Source organism: Protopterus annectens, chromosome 12.part0, assembly GCF_019279795.1.
Source record: "Protopterus annectens isolate FY-2018-M chromosome 12.part0, PAN1.0, whole genome shotgun sequence".
Taxonomy (NCBI): Eukaryota; Metazoa; Chordata; order Ceratodontiformes; family Protopteridae; genus Protopterus; species Protopterus annectens.
Genome location: NC_056746.1, coordinates 1,080,016,779 through 1,080,034,948, shown reverse-complemented (window position 1 = coordinate 1,080,034,948; position 18,170 = coordinate 1,080,016,779). Strand labels below are relative to the sequence as shown.

At 37.1% G+C, this 18,170-nt stretch overlaps 1 protein-coding gene across 1 annotated transcript in view; it reads right to left on the bottom strand.

Annotated features, from left to right (window-relative positions):
• MMP24 (matrix metallopeptidase 24) overlaps nucleotides 1-12,459 on the bottom strand; it is a 536,329-nt gene extending 523,870 nt beyond the window's left edge. The window contains exon 1 of the mRNA XM_044090093.1: nucleotides 12,003-12,459. Coding sequence (XP_043946028.1) covers nucleotides 12,003-12,128 — 126 coding nt within the window. The 5' untranslated portion in view covers nucleotides 12,129-12,459. The remainder of the gene's footprint in view (nucleotides 1-12,002) is intronic.
• Between the last annotated feature and the right edge of the window lie 5,711 nt (nucleotides 12,460-18,170).

Genomic DNA, 18,170 nt, shown 5'->3' with positions numbered 1-18,170 from the left:
ATACCAATGGTAGTTGGACCAGCAGCATGGCTTTCAGGAGTGGCCAGAGTTATCACCAAACAGATATATGCAAATACTCTCAAAGCTTAAATATTTTCTAAAAAACGACTAGCCACAATGAAAAGTTTAAATATATTTAATAATAAATAATAAAAGAACTCTTCTTCTTTTGGCTTTTCCCAGTTAGGGGTCGCCACAGCGGAACGACTGTCTGCAGAACGAATGGTAGTGGAGTTGCCAGCCCAGCACCCAACCTTCCAGAGAAGGCACACACATGCACTCATTCACACCTAGGGCCAATTTAGAGTGTCCAATCCAAATGGAGCATGTCTTTGGGATGTGGGAGGAAACTGGAGCACCCCAATAAATAATAATAGAACAAGAACTGCTAAATATCTATTTACAGTAAACAAAGTTTTGGTCACATGTAATATTAAAAATAACATGATGGAAAGTTTCACACAGTCATAGAAAAACAATACTTCTAATCTCACTATATTTCCCAGACTAATCTAAAAGAATTACTCTTCTCTAGTTAAGTTCCTTGCTACTGCAAAGCAAGATGATGTGGGTAAGTGGTCCTTGTTGTCAGATCCAAGGCATCATGCTTTCTCAGTCCGTGGTCCCAAGCTGTGAAGTTTCTTTAAAGTTCAGTCCTCTTATCCCCATTTTATGATTAAAACTAAAATCACATTACAAGACTCATGGAAAATGCAACTGCTCTCTCTCTCTCTAAAACCCTTTCTGGTCATATAATTTATCCTCTTCATACCCATCGTCCTAATAAATTATTTGCTCTGACTCTGTTTTTCATCGTGATTCTTTCAAGATGCCAGTTCTGATGGTATACATACATTTAGTCTCTGAAACAATCTCCGAACATTAGTTTTTCTGAACCAGAATGTCGAATTTTAAAGTAGCGAATGATCGGAATGTCATATGAAACACCGAATGCGACATTTCCAACCTCTCTACCACCTAAACAAGTGCTACCATGGGTCAAAAAGGGGGGGTATTGTGTGTTTCGGCTATCTCCGGTTCAGACATATGAGAACCTGCTGCACTGCTTTGGACATCTGGTACGTCGACAAGGTAACGGACGGCTACATGCACGTATACCATTGTGACATTCACTCTGTATGTAATGCATTACACACTGTGTTCTATCAGTCACTCTGTATACAGTGTCATGTATCAAGTGTCGTTATACCCTCAAGTCAAGTCTGATATTCAATTTGCATATAACAAATTGTATATTGCATTTTGTCTTTCACTTTGTATATAATGCCATGTATCTAATGTGTTTACGCCCAGTATGAGACTGAAATAGGTTCAACAGGATCAGTGATGTATCCCAGTTAACAAATTGAAAATAAAATATATAAATAAATACTGCACAATATCCCTGAGTGCTGCTATGCTTTAAGGTAGTGTTAATACAGTAGAATATCTCTCTTTGTGCCTGTACAGTACAAGTTTTGCTATATTTTACGCACAGTTAATACTTCATATTATCAACCTGTGTATCTGTAGTATGTACATCCTGTTACTTTGCACATCTAATTAATAATAGAGAGCATCTCCCTTTATGGCTGCAGAGTATATATCCTGCTACTTTTTACACTCCATTATTAGTGCAGAACATCTCCATATGTATTGCAGGGTATACATCTTGCTACTTTGTACACCAAGTTAATAGTAGAGAATATCTCCTTGTGTGTTTGCAGGGCATATGTCTTGCTACTCTCTACAGCTAGATAGTACTGTAGAGCTACCTTGCACACTCAGTTAACATTGCAGAACATCTCCTTGCATCCTGCTTATTTACATGCCCAGATCATCCCCTATGCGCCTGCAAGGTATCTGGGCTGCTACATTATACACCACCATAATAATGCAGAATATGGACCTGAGTGTCTGTAGGATGCAAACTATGCTGTGTTGTATGCCCTGTTAATACTGTCACCTTGTTCCTTTATGCATACAGGGCATTTGTTCTGCTGTGCTGTGTGCCCTGTTAATACCACAGAACATATCCCTATGTGCCTGTAGTCTGTATGCACCACTACATTGTACAGCTCAGTAATACTGTAGAATGTGTTCCCATGTACATCCCCTACCCAAAACTGCTCCATTCTTCATTCTTGCAGCTATCAGTGTGCTGAGAAAATAAATGGTGCATAGAGTACTGATGTTCTCTGTTCACATAAGACTATATTCCATAATGATGTACACTTGGCAACAGGTGACAGATGTATGCATGGTTCTGTTTATGAATCATATGTTAATTGAAGTGAGTCACTGTGTATTACAAGATACACAGGGCAGACAATGACTGTGAATTTAGCTGAATATATATTTACAGTACTAAAAGAAATAATAAGTTTCTCCCATAAAACTTGTTGAATAAATGCTTTGTACAGGGATAAGGTACAAAATTATGTTATTAATGTCATGTTCAGTATAGGCATGTGTGGACTCAACTCTCAGTTATGGATCTACCACTTACAAAATATAATGCATATTGCAGTGTTATATTAATTATTAATGTCTTTAGACAAACATCTGACCCCTATACATACCAAATGTTACATATTTGTGACATATTAAAGCCAATCATACTCATAAGAAAAGTTCACATGCCAAAAATGCATTTAAAATCCATAATGACTAAATTACACATAATTAAACATTTATTTGACCCTTATAGCCCTATGTTCAAGCTTTAGGCTGATGTGGCCTTTCAAACCAGGTGGACTATCTTCTGCTAACTTTCATGAAAAAAATACATTGTTCTCATTCTCATCTGCTTAGTCGTAGATTTAATTTTTTGTTGCATGCCTTCTCCAATACAAAGTATATATATATATATATATATATATATATATATATATATATATATATATATATAGGTGTATAAGTATATATTGCTTATTGCATAAAACTAAATGTTTATGTAATACATTATACTCATCTTTCATCTTGATAGCAATAAAATGGTCCACCACCCTTTGTCTAAGTCTCCAACCCACTGTCTCCACATAAAATAAATCATTCCACTATATAGATCATATGCTCTGCATTACAAGTTTAATGATTATCAGCTCCCATTGTATAGCCAGGCAATTTATCTAAAATTAACTGCTAGTTGCTACATACCTACAGGAGATGCACATGCCACATGCATATGTGACTTTACTTTTTTTGTTATAAAAATCACTTCATTGCTATCACCTCTAACTTCCTTCAAAACGGTTTCACACTCACACCTTTCTTTCAAAAAAGGCGGGTTTCATACTCACAACATACTTTACTGATGTGCTGCATATAAACATTTTCCAATTGTTCAAATAACAAATACATCTACTATGCATTCTATGTTCATTCTAATCGGACTTGCCCCTTTTCTCAAATGCTGGTCATGACATCATTCCATTTCCACTGGTAACTGGTTTATATCTATCAATCCTACCATTAACTAACTCTTCCTTCACCTTAAAACCATCTCCTCACATCATTTCAATAAATTTTCTGTTAGCTCTTTCAACTTTAAATTAGATTCACCATCACCTGTAGTAAGCTTTGATAGCTTCATTTGCACTTGTAATACAGAATCCATGTAGCATAACTATGTGAATTGTTCTATGTGGGATAAATGGACAGGAATCACAATCTTAGGGGTACAGAAGTGACGCAAATGGTGCATGATGTGTAATTTAACCATTATGAATTTTAAATGCATTCCTTGGCATACGCTTTTTTATCATTGTGATTGGTTTTAAGATGTCAAGTGATACTATGCAATATTTTTTTTAAACAGCAGCTTACATAAAAGGGACTTACTTGTCTGAAGCAGTCTGTACCAAATAATTAAACACAAAAGTGCTTATGGATAAACATGTGAAATAGCTGTATTGTGCCTGTTGAATGCTACATATCTCTTTTTTCTATTCATAACAGAGCAGTCAGAAGTTGTTTTGCAGTTGTTTGTTTATACATATCTGTCTCTCTCTATATATATACATAGGTTTACTATCATTGCCTTGAAGTGCATTTTGTCAACTGGTGATACTACATCAGAGTACAGTTTCAAAGGGACTAATGATTGAATGTAGAAGTAATGAACCTGCATCCCTGAATACCAAATGGAACATGAAATCCAATGGTCATATTTCCATAACAGCGAATTTCGAACCATCATTATGAACATGGTTCAAAATGGTGACGTAACATTTTTTTCACTTTCGACAATATGGTTTGGCGACGTGCATAACTGACGAAGTGCACTTCAAGGTAATGACAGTAAACCATATATCTATATATATATGTGTGTGTGTGTGTGTGCATATATATATATATATATATATATATATATATATATATATATATATACATATATATGTGGGAACCCTTCATTTGTTCGAACTTTCAAATGTTCGAAACTCATATGGCCGACACCATATGCGCGAACATTTGAAAGGCCGACAAATGATAGTGGAGATCCCGCTACAGTGTGGGACTGGGAGTTTCCCCTTTCCTGCTCTGTAGTGCGATCTCGGAGTGAGAATATTTAAGTAGCAGGGGATGTGGGGGTGCAGGGGGGCTTGCCCCCCTGCATAACACAGTTTTACTGTGTTTACAGGTAGGTAAATGGTGCTATTTCAGGATGTCCGTCTTTTGGAATGTCGATCATATGGTGTCGGTCATATGAAAGTCGACATTCTGAATGGTCGACATTCTGAAGTAGATCTATATATATATATATATATATATATATATATATATATATCCATATATTAACATATATATATATAATATATATATATATATATATATATATATATATACACATATAGGTCTACCTGAGATTACCGAAATCTCAGTAGACTGGCATTTAAAACATTGAGCCGAAAAGGACAAAGTTTCACGAGTGAAACTTTAGACTGCCGACTTCCGAATGCTCGACAGTCCAAGTTGAGCAGAACAGGAAATCCGCTCTTGTGCACGTTGTAATGCAGTCTCGGAGTTGGTATCTATAAGTAGCAGGGTTTTGAGGGGTGCAAAGGGGCATAGCCCCCCCCTGCAAAAATGTGATATGTAAAGGTTTGTATAAAAGATTTTTTATTTAAAGTGTATTTTATGTATGAATGGTAAGGGTTTAGATTGGTTTAGATGGTGGGTGGGGTGTGGCTGAGGGGAAGTAGGTAGTTTTATTTGGAATGTTGTGTTTTTTTTTTTTTTTTTTTTTTAATATGTTGTTTGTGTGTGTTGCTGTTTATACACCGTAGGGAGGTTTGTCGGGATTTTGTAGTGTCGGGGATGTGTGTGTCGGGTATGTGAGGTGTTGGTTTTGTGTAGTGTTGGTGTTCTGGGCTCAGTGTTTTAAATATCGGTCTACTGAGATTTTGGTAATGTCAAGTAGAGCCATATATACATTATCAAAAGCTGTTTGTGTTACTCCAACTTGACTCAAGGTGCTTTTCTACAAGTTTATATATATATATATATATATATATATATATATATATATATATATATATACACACACACACACACACACACACACACACACACACACACACACACACACACACACACACAATTAGATACAGAAATACATATAAACGCATATATATATATATATATATATATATATATATATATATACATACACACATATACAGATACAAGTATGTGCATATGGACAGATATCAACTTTTTTTATAAATACATATGCATACATATGTGCTGCTGATGTGTTAAGCATTCTGCTGTGATATGTGAAAATCATAAAGTACATTGCTTTGTTCTACTGTATTGTACCATCTCAAATCACAAAGTAGTTTACAAGGATTGATTACTTAACAGTTTCTGAACATCATAGCCGGCCTTAGGCATAGGCCAACTAGGCGCTGCCTAGGGAGCCGCTCTAGCAGGGGCACTTTTTCAGCGTTTATTTGGTGTAGGTAGACCAGGATGGGGGCACTGGGTGGTGTGGTGGGGGGCACCGTGGAGCCCTTTTGCCTAGGGCACCAGTTGACCTAAGGCCGCTCCTGCTGAGCATGTAGTAGGAGGTGCTACTGGCCATTTTGATCCCCCAATTTTTCAGGTATATCATTCTTGTATAAATGTGGTCAGAATGAGACTAATATATTACTCACTAAAGTAATATTAGAAATGTACTTATTAGTATGGATGCAAGAGTGTCACACTTACACAATTGAATTAAATCACATGATATCTTAAAACCAATCACACTCCTACTACAGAAAATAACATTAAATTAGAAACAAGGCAGAACAAGTTTATTGGTTCATATATAGCTGCAATGCTTCTTTCATCTTCTGGTAAGGACTTTTCACATGGAACAATGGTTAGTGTAAATGGCATGCTAATTTAAGGGTTGTGAAACCATCAATGTTGAAGCATGGTATGATATCCTGAACTGTGCCATTTGCATACTGAGGCCATGGGTGCTGACAGATACATGGTGAACTTCAGTTTACACAACACTTCACCACACTGCTGGAAAAAAGTGCAAACAACTATCTTTAAACTGACTTTAGCTTTAAAAAGTAACAAATATGTTTATATACATCATTGGTTATATGAGAGAGAAACTGCACTCTGCCACTTTGCAATTGCACTGGTACATGCAGTGAATAAGATAAGACAGCCATAGACTAACAACTATATACATTTTAACAATGTCATCTATATGACTTTGAATCTTTTTAATACAATTTAATAGAAATGAATAATGCCATGGAATACTGAAGAGCAATATCCTTAAGCACTTCTGCACAGTTCTATACACCTGAAAAATATGCAGATATTGTACTTTCCTTTCAGAATAAGAATATATGATGCCTCAGGAGATTTTCTGACTAGGTTTCCCAGATAGAAAAACGCACAACGAAAAAAGAAATGTGTGGCAAACCCATTGTACACCTGGAAGCAGGGAACTGACATACATATATATGGAATTACCAAGTGCTTTTAGACTGAAGGCAGATTTACTCCCACTTCTGAATTAATCTTCCATTCATTATAAAACAAGTGCAAATTAAAACAAAACTTCCTTTTGTTAATCTTTGCCATAGCACTGGCAAAGAATAATCAGTTTTAATTACAAGACATCACATATTACTTTTTACGTGGTCTGTGCAAGACTAAATCCACTTCAAATGACCTCCATGTCATATCTCATCCAATGGCATGCACCAAATAGAACCCTAAGATCTTTATAGCTTAAACTAACTGTTGCTAATAAATCGAATAATTATTACGGTGACTCGGTATTCTCTGTTGGCATCTCCAAAGCAGCGAATAAACCTGCAAACCACATCAGGCTTTAAACTAACCTACAACAATTCAAATCTGCCCTGAAATATCACCTGGCAACTAATAAACTATGCTACTGTACCACCAATGCAATTTGAAGTATGCAATCCTAACTCTATCTGCTATGGAGACTGCAACTGTTTTAATATAGTACTGATTTTACTCACAGTATCTTGAAAACATGTACTTCTTTAATCTGATATGCTTTGAAAATAATGTTTGCTGACTGTTTTTCTTTTCAATTGCCAAAAAAAATGTATTTGTATCCTTGTTTTAGAGCTTTTCTTTCCATGCCTCCACTGAAAATGAGCATTTCAGTTCCCAGACAGACTTTCCTGGTAAACAAAAGCAAATAAATACATAAATATTAAAAGGAGTTGTACTACTACAGAAGCATAGCTATAAGGAAAATGGTTACTTTAGTTTGCTTCAGTGCAGAGTATGTTATCTAAAGCTTGTGTCTGATATTTCTGCAGGTGACTAGTGTTGTCTGTTTGCTGGTGTTTAGCACATGAATTATAATAATTTAAGACAACATTTTACCACTTCTCACCTATAAGTGCTCACAGTCTTTTATTTATTTCTCAATGATAATAATAATAATAATAATAATAATAATAATAATAATAATAATAATAATAATGCAATTTAGCATGGCTATACCACCATAAGCCATAACTTTACTTAATGTAAGCTGGGAAAAGGTAATAGTGCATGTAACTCAATTGGTAGATGGAGGTAAGAATACTGCATATCACATAGGAGGCATTTCAACATAATACACATAAAAAACTGTAACCAGAAAAGCACTATCAGGGAATTACATACAGTTAAATATCAGCAACTGCTGCATTGGGCATGGTAACCATGACAATAGCCAACTGTGGCAGCGTTTAACACACACCTCAGAGGTGCACACCACCACTACTACACATGCTCTCACTAAAATAGCAGCCACAGTTTTCCACTAATACTTCTGTACCTGAGTACAAGAGGATACTTGGAGTGAATATGTAAAATTTTGCATAGTTTCAAACTTTCAATAATTTCCCTGCCACATAAAATGGCAATGTGATGTTTTCTGATATATAGAACAGGCAGACAGAAGTGCACATTAGTAAACCTTAGTGTCTGTGTATATGTATGTATGTGTGTGTATACATATATATATATATATATATATATATATATATATATATATATTTGTGTGTGTGTGTGTGTGTGTGTATATATATATATATATATACATATATATATATATACACACACACATACATATTTGCGTGTGTGTGACTGTGCAAATATATATATATATATATATATATATATATATATATATATATATATATAGATATATATATATGTATATTACGTATAGATATATGTATGTATAAAATGTCCTTGTAGTACTACTATGCATGCTAAATGTGTTGTTTGCACTAAATGTAGTAGATCAAGAACAACTGCCTTGCTGGAAAGTGAAATACTTAATCATAAGTTATTTGCTTTTGCTAGGATTTCAATATAATATTCCAGCTCTGTGCTAAATAGCTATATATATAGCTGGAAAAAGAATTCTGTTTATGCACAAACACAAACATTATCTGCCATACTTTCCACTTTCAGTTATTAAGCAGAATATTCATGTAGACTATACAGTATTACACCAAAATAATTTTCAGAACTCATATAATCATACAGACAACTTCCAGCTATATGGATAATTTCCACCTTTAACACAACTTATTCAGGAAACTGAGTTCGCTGTGCAGTTTTTTTAACAGTCTTGTACTCTGGTTTTCAGTATTGGGTGACTTTTATTATTAGCATTTTGCTTTTCTGACATTTTCTTATAAGTCCTTCTGAAAATGGAGAGCAGTCAGGCTGCCCTGTCACCCACACATGGGATGGCAAAACATAACAGCATACTTGTGTTCACTAACAATATAGTGTGGTATTCTCTGCTGTTTACCCAGGCCCACAGTTCCATGTAATGATAGAATTGAATGTTTTCTGCTGTGACCTAATTTTATATTCCCATCACACCTAAGTCCACCTGTAACAACTGCCTGACTTGAACCCTGACTGTGGTGTGTGAATTCTTAGTGCTGGTATTTCAATCATTAGTGTACTTCTGACTCCAGACAATTATATATCATCCTCCATGGAGCTTTACATGTGTACAAGTAAATTTGCCAGTTTCCCAGCTGTAGTTTCAACACCTGCCTTTGTTTAAATTATCAAGTTGAAGGTTGAAGATAACTCCCCCACACTGGACTCCTCAACATTGACTTGGATATTGTAACATACACCTCAGATGTGCTTATATTTCTGGACAATGTTAAGTGCTTCTGTTTTTATTGCTGTCATTTGTATATAATTTTCACGCAGTGAAAAAATGCTTTCTTTCAGTTTTTTCCTAATTTCTGTACTATAAGCCTGTCCTTCTCTTCCTCAAGGATCACTATGCAGACATTCTACAGAACGTAAACATCCTCGTCATAGCTCTCAGCCTCTTAACACAAAAAAATCTGGACAAAGCCAAAAAATAATGGGGGGATTAATCCCCAAAATAGGGACAAATTTGAAATACTGCTGTTATAAACTTAGAAAGTTGCTAGAATAACAGTTCTTGTGTTTCTATACCTTTTCTGAAGGATATGAAGTCTGAAACTCAAATGACTGTCATTATTTAGTGAATTCAGTCCTCACTGATTTATCACAAAAACAAAAAAACAGAAAATCACAAATTTTGTGAGCAACAGTCTAAAAGCATAAGGCAAACATCTGAACATTCTGCGAAAATCTGTACAGTTGAGAGTTGTTAAACATAATTTCTGTGAAACCCGTTGTGCACATTTTTTATAAGCGGGACATTGAAAGGTGAAACACTTAAGGACACATATTATCAGGTTTCAGTGGGTTTTCAATCAGACTGTCGTTTTGTTGAGCACCGCGATGTCTAAGATACTGCTTTTAGGAAAATAATACTGCTTGAAAAGAAAGCCTCAACACACAGCTCAAAAACGCAATTGCTGGAAATCGTTTAGTTTTTAAAGTATGGCTTCAATAAGCAAATAGCACATCTCCCAGCCCAAGACTGCTGTTGCGTTGCTACTACCTTGAATATGCATGCTGGGAAAGCATTGGTGCTGGTGTGCCATACGCTAATTATTTTTTGATTACCAACAACCTTGCTTCTTTTTGCTGTTTACATTGAGTACTAGATGCCCATCACCTGCTTTCCTTACCAATGCAGCGCTACATTCCCAAACATAACAAGGCTGATGGGCAGTGGCCAACCTTCTTTCCAAACTAAGATGTCACCAGTGCCCCCTTCTGCACAGCACTACCTCTTTCTATTTTTAACTCGTAGTTATTAGAATATCTATATTTGGGGGAACGGCTCCTTCTATAGTCAGGTCTACATGAAAGCACAGTTGCATTTCTTAGCTGCTGTTGCTGCCACTGTTCTACATGAAGTATCGAATTAACAAAAGACACCATGCTCAGGGAAGCATCACTGGGTGCATCTCCACAGTCCTGCCTCCAACATCTGCAGCAGGGTAGCAGGTGCTGGGCAGAATTACTTTGAAAGGCGAGGTTGCCCACGCAACTAAACACCAAGGGCATTTTATTCCACAAAGCTTTTGCAGCATACGCTGCCACAACCTTCTCAGCAACGGTTTCTGTTGATAACATTATCAATAGCCTGCATTTCCTGCATATCATATCCAGTATTTATCCACCAAGGCACGGTTGGTGAAACACAGCGCTTCGAGCACCTGCACAACAATCTAATCCTGCTGACTGGCAATTTCAAAGTGCCGCATTTTACTATTTTCAGTAATAATAAAGCAGCGCTATTAGAGGACGCAGACAGGCAATGAGTTTTTTCCAAGGGCATGGGTAGCAGCAATTTAATCGTTCACAGTCCAGTCCAGTAACGGACTTGAACTTGCTACATTAACAAATGCCTGTTTCTGCAGCAGAAAGGAGATCAGTCGTTCATTTGTTACCTTACAAAATCCTGTTTTGTAACGTGATATGCATGCCTATGACTCACAAGCTCGACAGTTATGTTTACTTGCATCTTATGTTTTCAGGTACTCCTAGAGCTACACCTTCGCATCGCACATTCACAGTGTACAGTCAGAACAGTTTTTGTTTTAAGAAATATTGACTTTTGCATATCTCCCGGTGCAATTCGCACGTACACATTTAACGTCCTATAATAAAATAATGACGATGACCGTGTGTGGACGTGTGCAACTAAAGCGGGTCATTCTAGCATCAAACCTGGAATTATACTCTGATGACAGTATTTCAACATCCCATGCATCAAAATATCTACCTATCGTTCCTGGAAACACCATGCTGTCTTTGCTTCCTAACCTAGCTTTTGGGAATACAGTGCAGTTGAAACACACACACACACACACACACACACACACACACACACACACACACACACACACCAAAAGCCCATCTTTTTATTTTTTCAACAGCTCCTGCAAATTGCATTTAGATTGCAAAGCAATATTACGGTTCCCCTCAGTTTTATTGTCTTCACAATGATCCAACATTGTGCAGGTTGCCATTTCTTTTCGCATCCTAAGAAAAGGCTGCACTCCGTCTCCTACTAAGCTGTGACCTACCTCTACAATGAAGGTCTTCTCTTCTCCACAAACTGAGACAACCCAGAATAAAATGTGAAAATAATAGGTTTTCCAACAGTAACCAGGCAGGCCAGTTTTCCTTCTCTTTAGTCCAAGCCCAGACATAGCTGTTCCTACGCGATTGTTCCTCCGTCTTGAGCGGTTTGTGTACGTGTGTTTTGTGTCTCCTTTTTAAGATCTGAATTATATTTCCTAGTAAAAGATGCTGCTTATCCCTGTCCGTTTTACCAGTTTTATTTTCGCTGCAGAGCAGCCACTGGACTCGGAATGGCTATCTGCGCAGACTCGACTCTTAAAGCCGAAGCACCTCGATCCCAGGCTGGGAGAGCGCGCCGGGGGTTCGCGCTGCAGCCTGCGGGTGGCAGCCAGAAGCATGGAAGTAAGCTGTACTTGTGCACTCAGGGGCAGGGCTGGGGCTCTATGTGTGTGAGTTTGTGTATGCCTCTATGTGTGTGTGTGTTTGCTCGCCGCCACTACACCCACACATGGGACGTTGCATCATCAAACGTAAGCGAGGGGCTGCAGTGGTAAGATACTGTTTCCGAGAATGCCAGTTCATTTAATCTTCAAACACTTTTTATATGTATTTTGTAGCATAGCAATTATTTCACATAGCTTTGTATTCCCGGCTGTAATTCTGTTGGCAGCCAGAAGCACAGCATTCTAGGGAAAGTTTATTACTAGCTCTATCGAACGCATCTGGCGAACTCTGCACACAGGGACAATAAACAAAGCAATCTACGGACAAGTATAAATTTAATACAGGTTGGGACGGAGGTATATGCGATGCTACATAAACCAACAGACTTGCTCAAATGCAATATATAATGATACTATGGAATAAGAAATGTATTATTTCTAATGCCAATACTTAAAAGTATAGCAATTACCGGTAATAAAAACACAAGTGGAAACGCGGAATTTATAAAGGTAAACTTGCAGTGTGCCCTGAAATGACTCCACCTTAGCTGACAGTGGTCTCTATGGTATAATTTTCCATTGGCTCTTATTTTGCCTTTGTTATTTCAGATGTCACTCAACGTGTTTGTTTCTGTGACATAAAATAATAATAATAGCATATTTTTTCGCATTATTTATTCTACAAAAATGCATACAAATGAATAAAAAATTATTATTTTTTTAAAAATGATCTAAACCGATTCTTATTCTCCAACTTAAAGTGGCCAACAGCCTAATGGGACTAACCTGGCCAACAAAGTATAAAGAAAATAAATAAATATGCCCCCACCCCCGGATTTTGTAGTTGATCTTTGATTCAATAGGCATGTGTTATGGACAGTTTTTTTTTAACCTGATAACTGTAAATAAGCTGAACAATGTACACTTCATATCGCAAAACATTTTAACAACAGTTTTCAGATGTGAAAGCTGTCTTTATTAATAGAGGTTGGTTAAAGTATGCATGTATGTGCACTTCCATTTCTTCTTTCTTGAAGTTGTGGTCCAGGATGAAAATCTCCAGCTACACAAGCTGACAAAAGTTTTAATATAATTTTTGCTGCCTTATAAAGGTGGAGGAGTACATATTTTGCATACAGAGGAATATACAGCACTCTGGCAGTAAATACAATGGGTACATATTTCAACAGAAGGACAATTGGGAAATTCATATCCATCTAGCTATTTATTTGGTACATCATTAATACATGCTTTAAACAGCAAACATCAGCAATATAGTATGTATGTGTGTATAAGTATACAATATAAGTCAATATAGTACATATGTGTGTATATGTATACTATTTAAGTTTTTGTTTAGTGTATTTGATGCCCATCACTGCTACCAGTATGTGATGGCCACCAATGTGATGTCCCCATGCTGGACCAGTAACCAAGGAGCCTGAATCCTCACCACTGACACTGGAGAGGGATGTGCACTTGGAATACAAATGGATACATTCAGTATTTGCAGATGCAGACCTCTCTGCATCAATTACAATTTCCCTTAAGAGCACACAGGGAACACAGCTTGGGGTCTGAATGTCTCTATATCTGTCTCCCTCCAGGTGCCCAATAAGACAACCCATTGATACAGCTGTAAGGTTAGATCCTCAGCCGAGTGTCCATGCCAAGTCCTCCAGCATCCTGTCTGTAAACCCAGTGCTCGTGTCCCTGCTCCAAGTAGTTGACACACATACATTTGATTTTTCACACACACACACACACACACACACACACACACACACACACACACACACACACACACACAAACACATACACACACACGCATGCACACCTGGGAAAGGCTGACACAGATTTATCTGTGGTGCTCCCTTCCGCCCAGAGTATATGGTAGTTATCTCTGCCACTAGACACTTCACCTGCCACCAGACATTTCACAATCAGCTACTTTAATGCCCTTAACAAATGGTGTCCAATTATACTGTGCAATATTAATATTAATACAAATGATAGTAGTTGTCCAAGACAGTTAGGCTTTCTGGAGTAGCCCACACAGTGCCACCAAACAAATATAAGTACTCTCAAAGGTTATATACTTTCTACAAGGACCAGCCACCATAAATGTCTTAAATATATATAATAATAAATAATAAAAGAACATGAACATACTGAATATATATTTGCAATAAACCACAGAGTTCAAATCACAGAAGGTATTGAAAACAACATTGATGGACAGGTTCAGACAAATAAAGGAAAACAATATCTACCCTAAGCTTCACTATATTCCTGGCTGAATCTAAGAGAATTTACTGTTCCCTAATTAAGTTACTTACTACCGCAAGGCATGATGCTGTGGGTGAGGGTCTTTCTAGTCAGATTCCCCAAAACAGAATACTCAATACTCTGATATTTCTCTTTGTAATATCTTAAAATATAACTTCCAAGAGGGCTGGCAGAATGACCTCATCTGGCCACCTGACTCTAGGTTCTCACAGTATTCCCCTTTGAAGCTGAGATAGGAATTTAGCATAGAGGGCTACAATCGACATCTAAATGTTTATGGCAGTGCCTGGGACCTCCCCTCTTTTTACTGGGCTAATGAACAAAGGCTTTTTTCCTAGACCTAATGTCTCTTATCCTATTCAGCACTGTGGGTTGCTATTTTAATGGTTTAACAGCTCATTTAAATTTCCCTTATTTTTCTTAATGTAAGTTAGCTGGTTAGCCTCTTCTGTGCCAGTATCCTCTATTAAAGCATGTACGTTTAATTCAGTTACAATAATACATATACATTTCATTTAATTCCAGCAGGGTGCACTATTGGTACATCATGTTCTGAAGACTAGCTATACCCAGCATTTCTCCTGCTGGGGAGTGTCACAACATAAGTCAATCAACCTCATTTGCAGACTGTATTAAGTTCTCAGCACAGTCTTCCAGCATGACTAATAAGCAGCTAATACCAAATGAAGTAAGTCTTTCAGAAAAGATGCATGTATATTTAGTCTAAAATCAGTGGTCCCCTATCCACCAAATGTTTTATGCAACAATAACATCTCCTGTCTGACCAAATAAAATCTATTACTTAGCCATTCAGAGCCATCTGTAACTCCCTCAGGACTGACACAACAAAAACTTGGACAAAGTTAAGAATCTGCGGTAAAGCAAGCAATATACTGAGACAAATCTTTTGATTAATCTCCATAGATAAAAATTTCCACTTCCAAAAGTATTGAACAACTTAATTTTCAACAATTGGTAAGTAAGTGCAATGGAAATGGGAACAATTTCTAATAGCCACACCCTAGGTATCTAGATATTTTAGTGTATTTGTTCCATTTAAAAGCTCTGTAGATGGGTTAAAATTTAAATGAATTTCTAATTTTTTTGTCTCATCTGTCTTATATCCTGATACTTTACCATATCTGTCCAGAATAACAAACAATTCCCAGTTACCCTTCTCGGGATTAGTCAGCGAGAGACAAATATATCATTAGGAAATAAAGATGTTTAAGTTCATGTCTGCCCTACTTACAACACCTTTTAAGTTTCAGTTCAGAATATAAACTGCAAGTTGTTCCAAGTATAAAATCAAAGAGCAAATGTAAGAGAGGACATACTTATCGAGTAGCCTGTGTTAAGCAGAGAGTTCTGAAGAGCCTGAAACAATCTTTACTATAGATATTGCCCTATCATAAATTGCCCTTAATAGCATCACAAATTTAGGAGGAAAACTATTCTATCAAAACATCATAAAAAATGTCCATACAAGTTTAACAAATGCCTTTGGCATCGATGCTCAGTACCATCGATATTTATCTTTGTTTGTACAGTCTTTACATAATAATATGTCTTCTTGTAATATTATTATTCACCTGCCACCCCACACAAACCCAAATTAATGTAAACTTATCAGACTGGGGACTAAAATGGCAATATGCTTCACTAATATTGCCACAAAGAGCTTAGAGTTATGGTTTAATACACATAAAGATCTATAGGGGAGTGGCAAAGTGGAGATCCTTATCTTCTTTCAAGATTACCAACACCATGACCTTTCTCTTTGATTTCAGAATCTTAAAGAAAGGAAGAACAACATTCAGCAAGCTCATCTAGGATGAAGTTAGCTTTTCCACACTATATCTCCCCGTCCTCTGATTTATAATATTCTCTTAACTCATATTGCTGTTTGTATTACCACCTTATCTACTGAATAGATTTTGATTTGCTGTTTTTGAATTCATGACATTTTATGTACTTCCTAGCTTATATACATTTTCTTTATTGATCTTTATATTTTCTACTATCACGTCTGTTGTTGTCTGCTTTCTGCTTGTCACATTTTATACCATGGAGCTTTCTTCCCTAGGCCTCCACTGAAAATGAGCTTTAGCTCACTTGGGAGTATCCTAATTAACAAATGAAAATAAATAAATAAATAAATAAATGAATAACTTCAAGGCATATAAAGAGATTCCATCAGAAGCTATGGATTTATTTAGGGGCTGTTGAGAAAGAACACATTTGGGGACACATTCTCTAGGATGATGGATTTTTTAAGTGGGATTGTGTTCAGGTCTCTGATATTCATAAGAGGTACTATGAGTTTCTGTATTTGGATCCCTTAAATCTGCAACTATTCCTCCTGTTTTGGCTGCTTTGCTGGATGCCTTTTCCAGTGTCTCTCATGCACCTGATTCTTTGCCCCCTGCTCCCAAGAAGCCTGACAGGTTTTATAGGGTCCCTGAGGATTGTTCTCTCCTATATAAATTCCTGCTGCTGATCTCTCTGTCATGATTGTAGCCTCTGATAAGCCATCTCAGTTGCTTCCTTCACCAAAGTTATTGCCTTCTATCAAGGATAGCAGAACTATGGAAAGGTTGGGTAAGAAGGTTTAGACTTCTACTATCTTAAATTGATGGATGCTCCTCTGGATTCTAAACTTTTGTTTTGGGAAGCTGCTGTTGGTTTAAGTCCATTCAGGATAAGGGTAGGGCCTTACAGGAGCTTAAACATGTGTTTGTTTCTCCTTTGTCTACATTTCAGAGAAACTACCCCACTAAGCCTGCCTTTGTTCATAGTAATCCTGCCCTTCTACTAAAGTTAGGAAGAGTAGCAAATGGGCTCCTACTGCTAAGGCTACTCAGTTTTCAGGGACTCCGAAGCTTTTCTTTCCAGACAAATCAAGTGCTGTACAACTATCTGTCTCTTCCCATCCACATTCCTCTTTCTCTTCCTATTTGGCTTCAGGTCACTCAGGATTCTTGAGTTCTGTTGATTATTCATGTTGTGGAAATTCTGTCTTCCTTTTATGGGCATTCCTCAGCCTCCTTGGGAACAACTTCCCTTTTTCCCAGAGGTTCTTCAAAATCTCTTGACTCAGGGTACTATTCAAGGGATGCCTGTGTCCCAAAGGGGGAATGGGTTCTACTCCAGACTGTTTCTAGTGCCCAGAAAAGAGGGTACGTGGAGACCTATTCTAGACATCTCTCATCTAAACCCTTTTGTAAAAGTGCCTTCCTTTCAGATGTTGTCCCTTTAGATTCTGTTTCCTGTCTTACTTCCTCGGGCCTCTATGGTGTCGCTGGATCTGAAAGATGTTTATCTCCATATTCTGATCATCCTCTTTTCAGAAAGTTTTTGCTATTCTCTGTTGCTTCCTAGCATTTTCAGTTCTCTGCTTTGCCCTTTGGCCTTTCTACTGCCCCATGGGTGTTCACT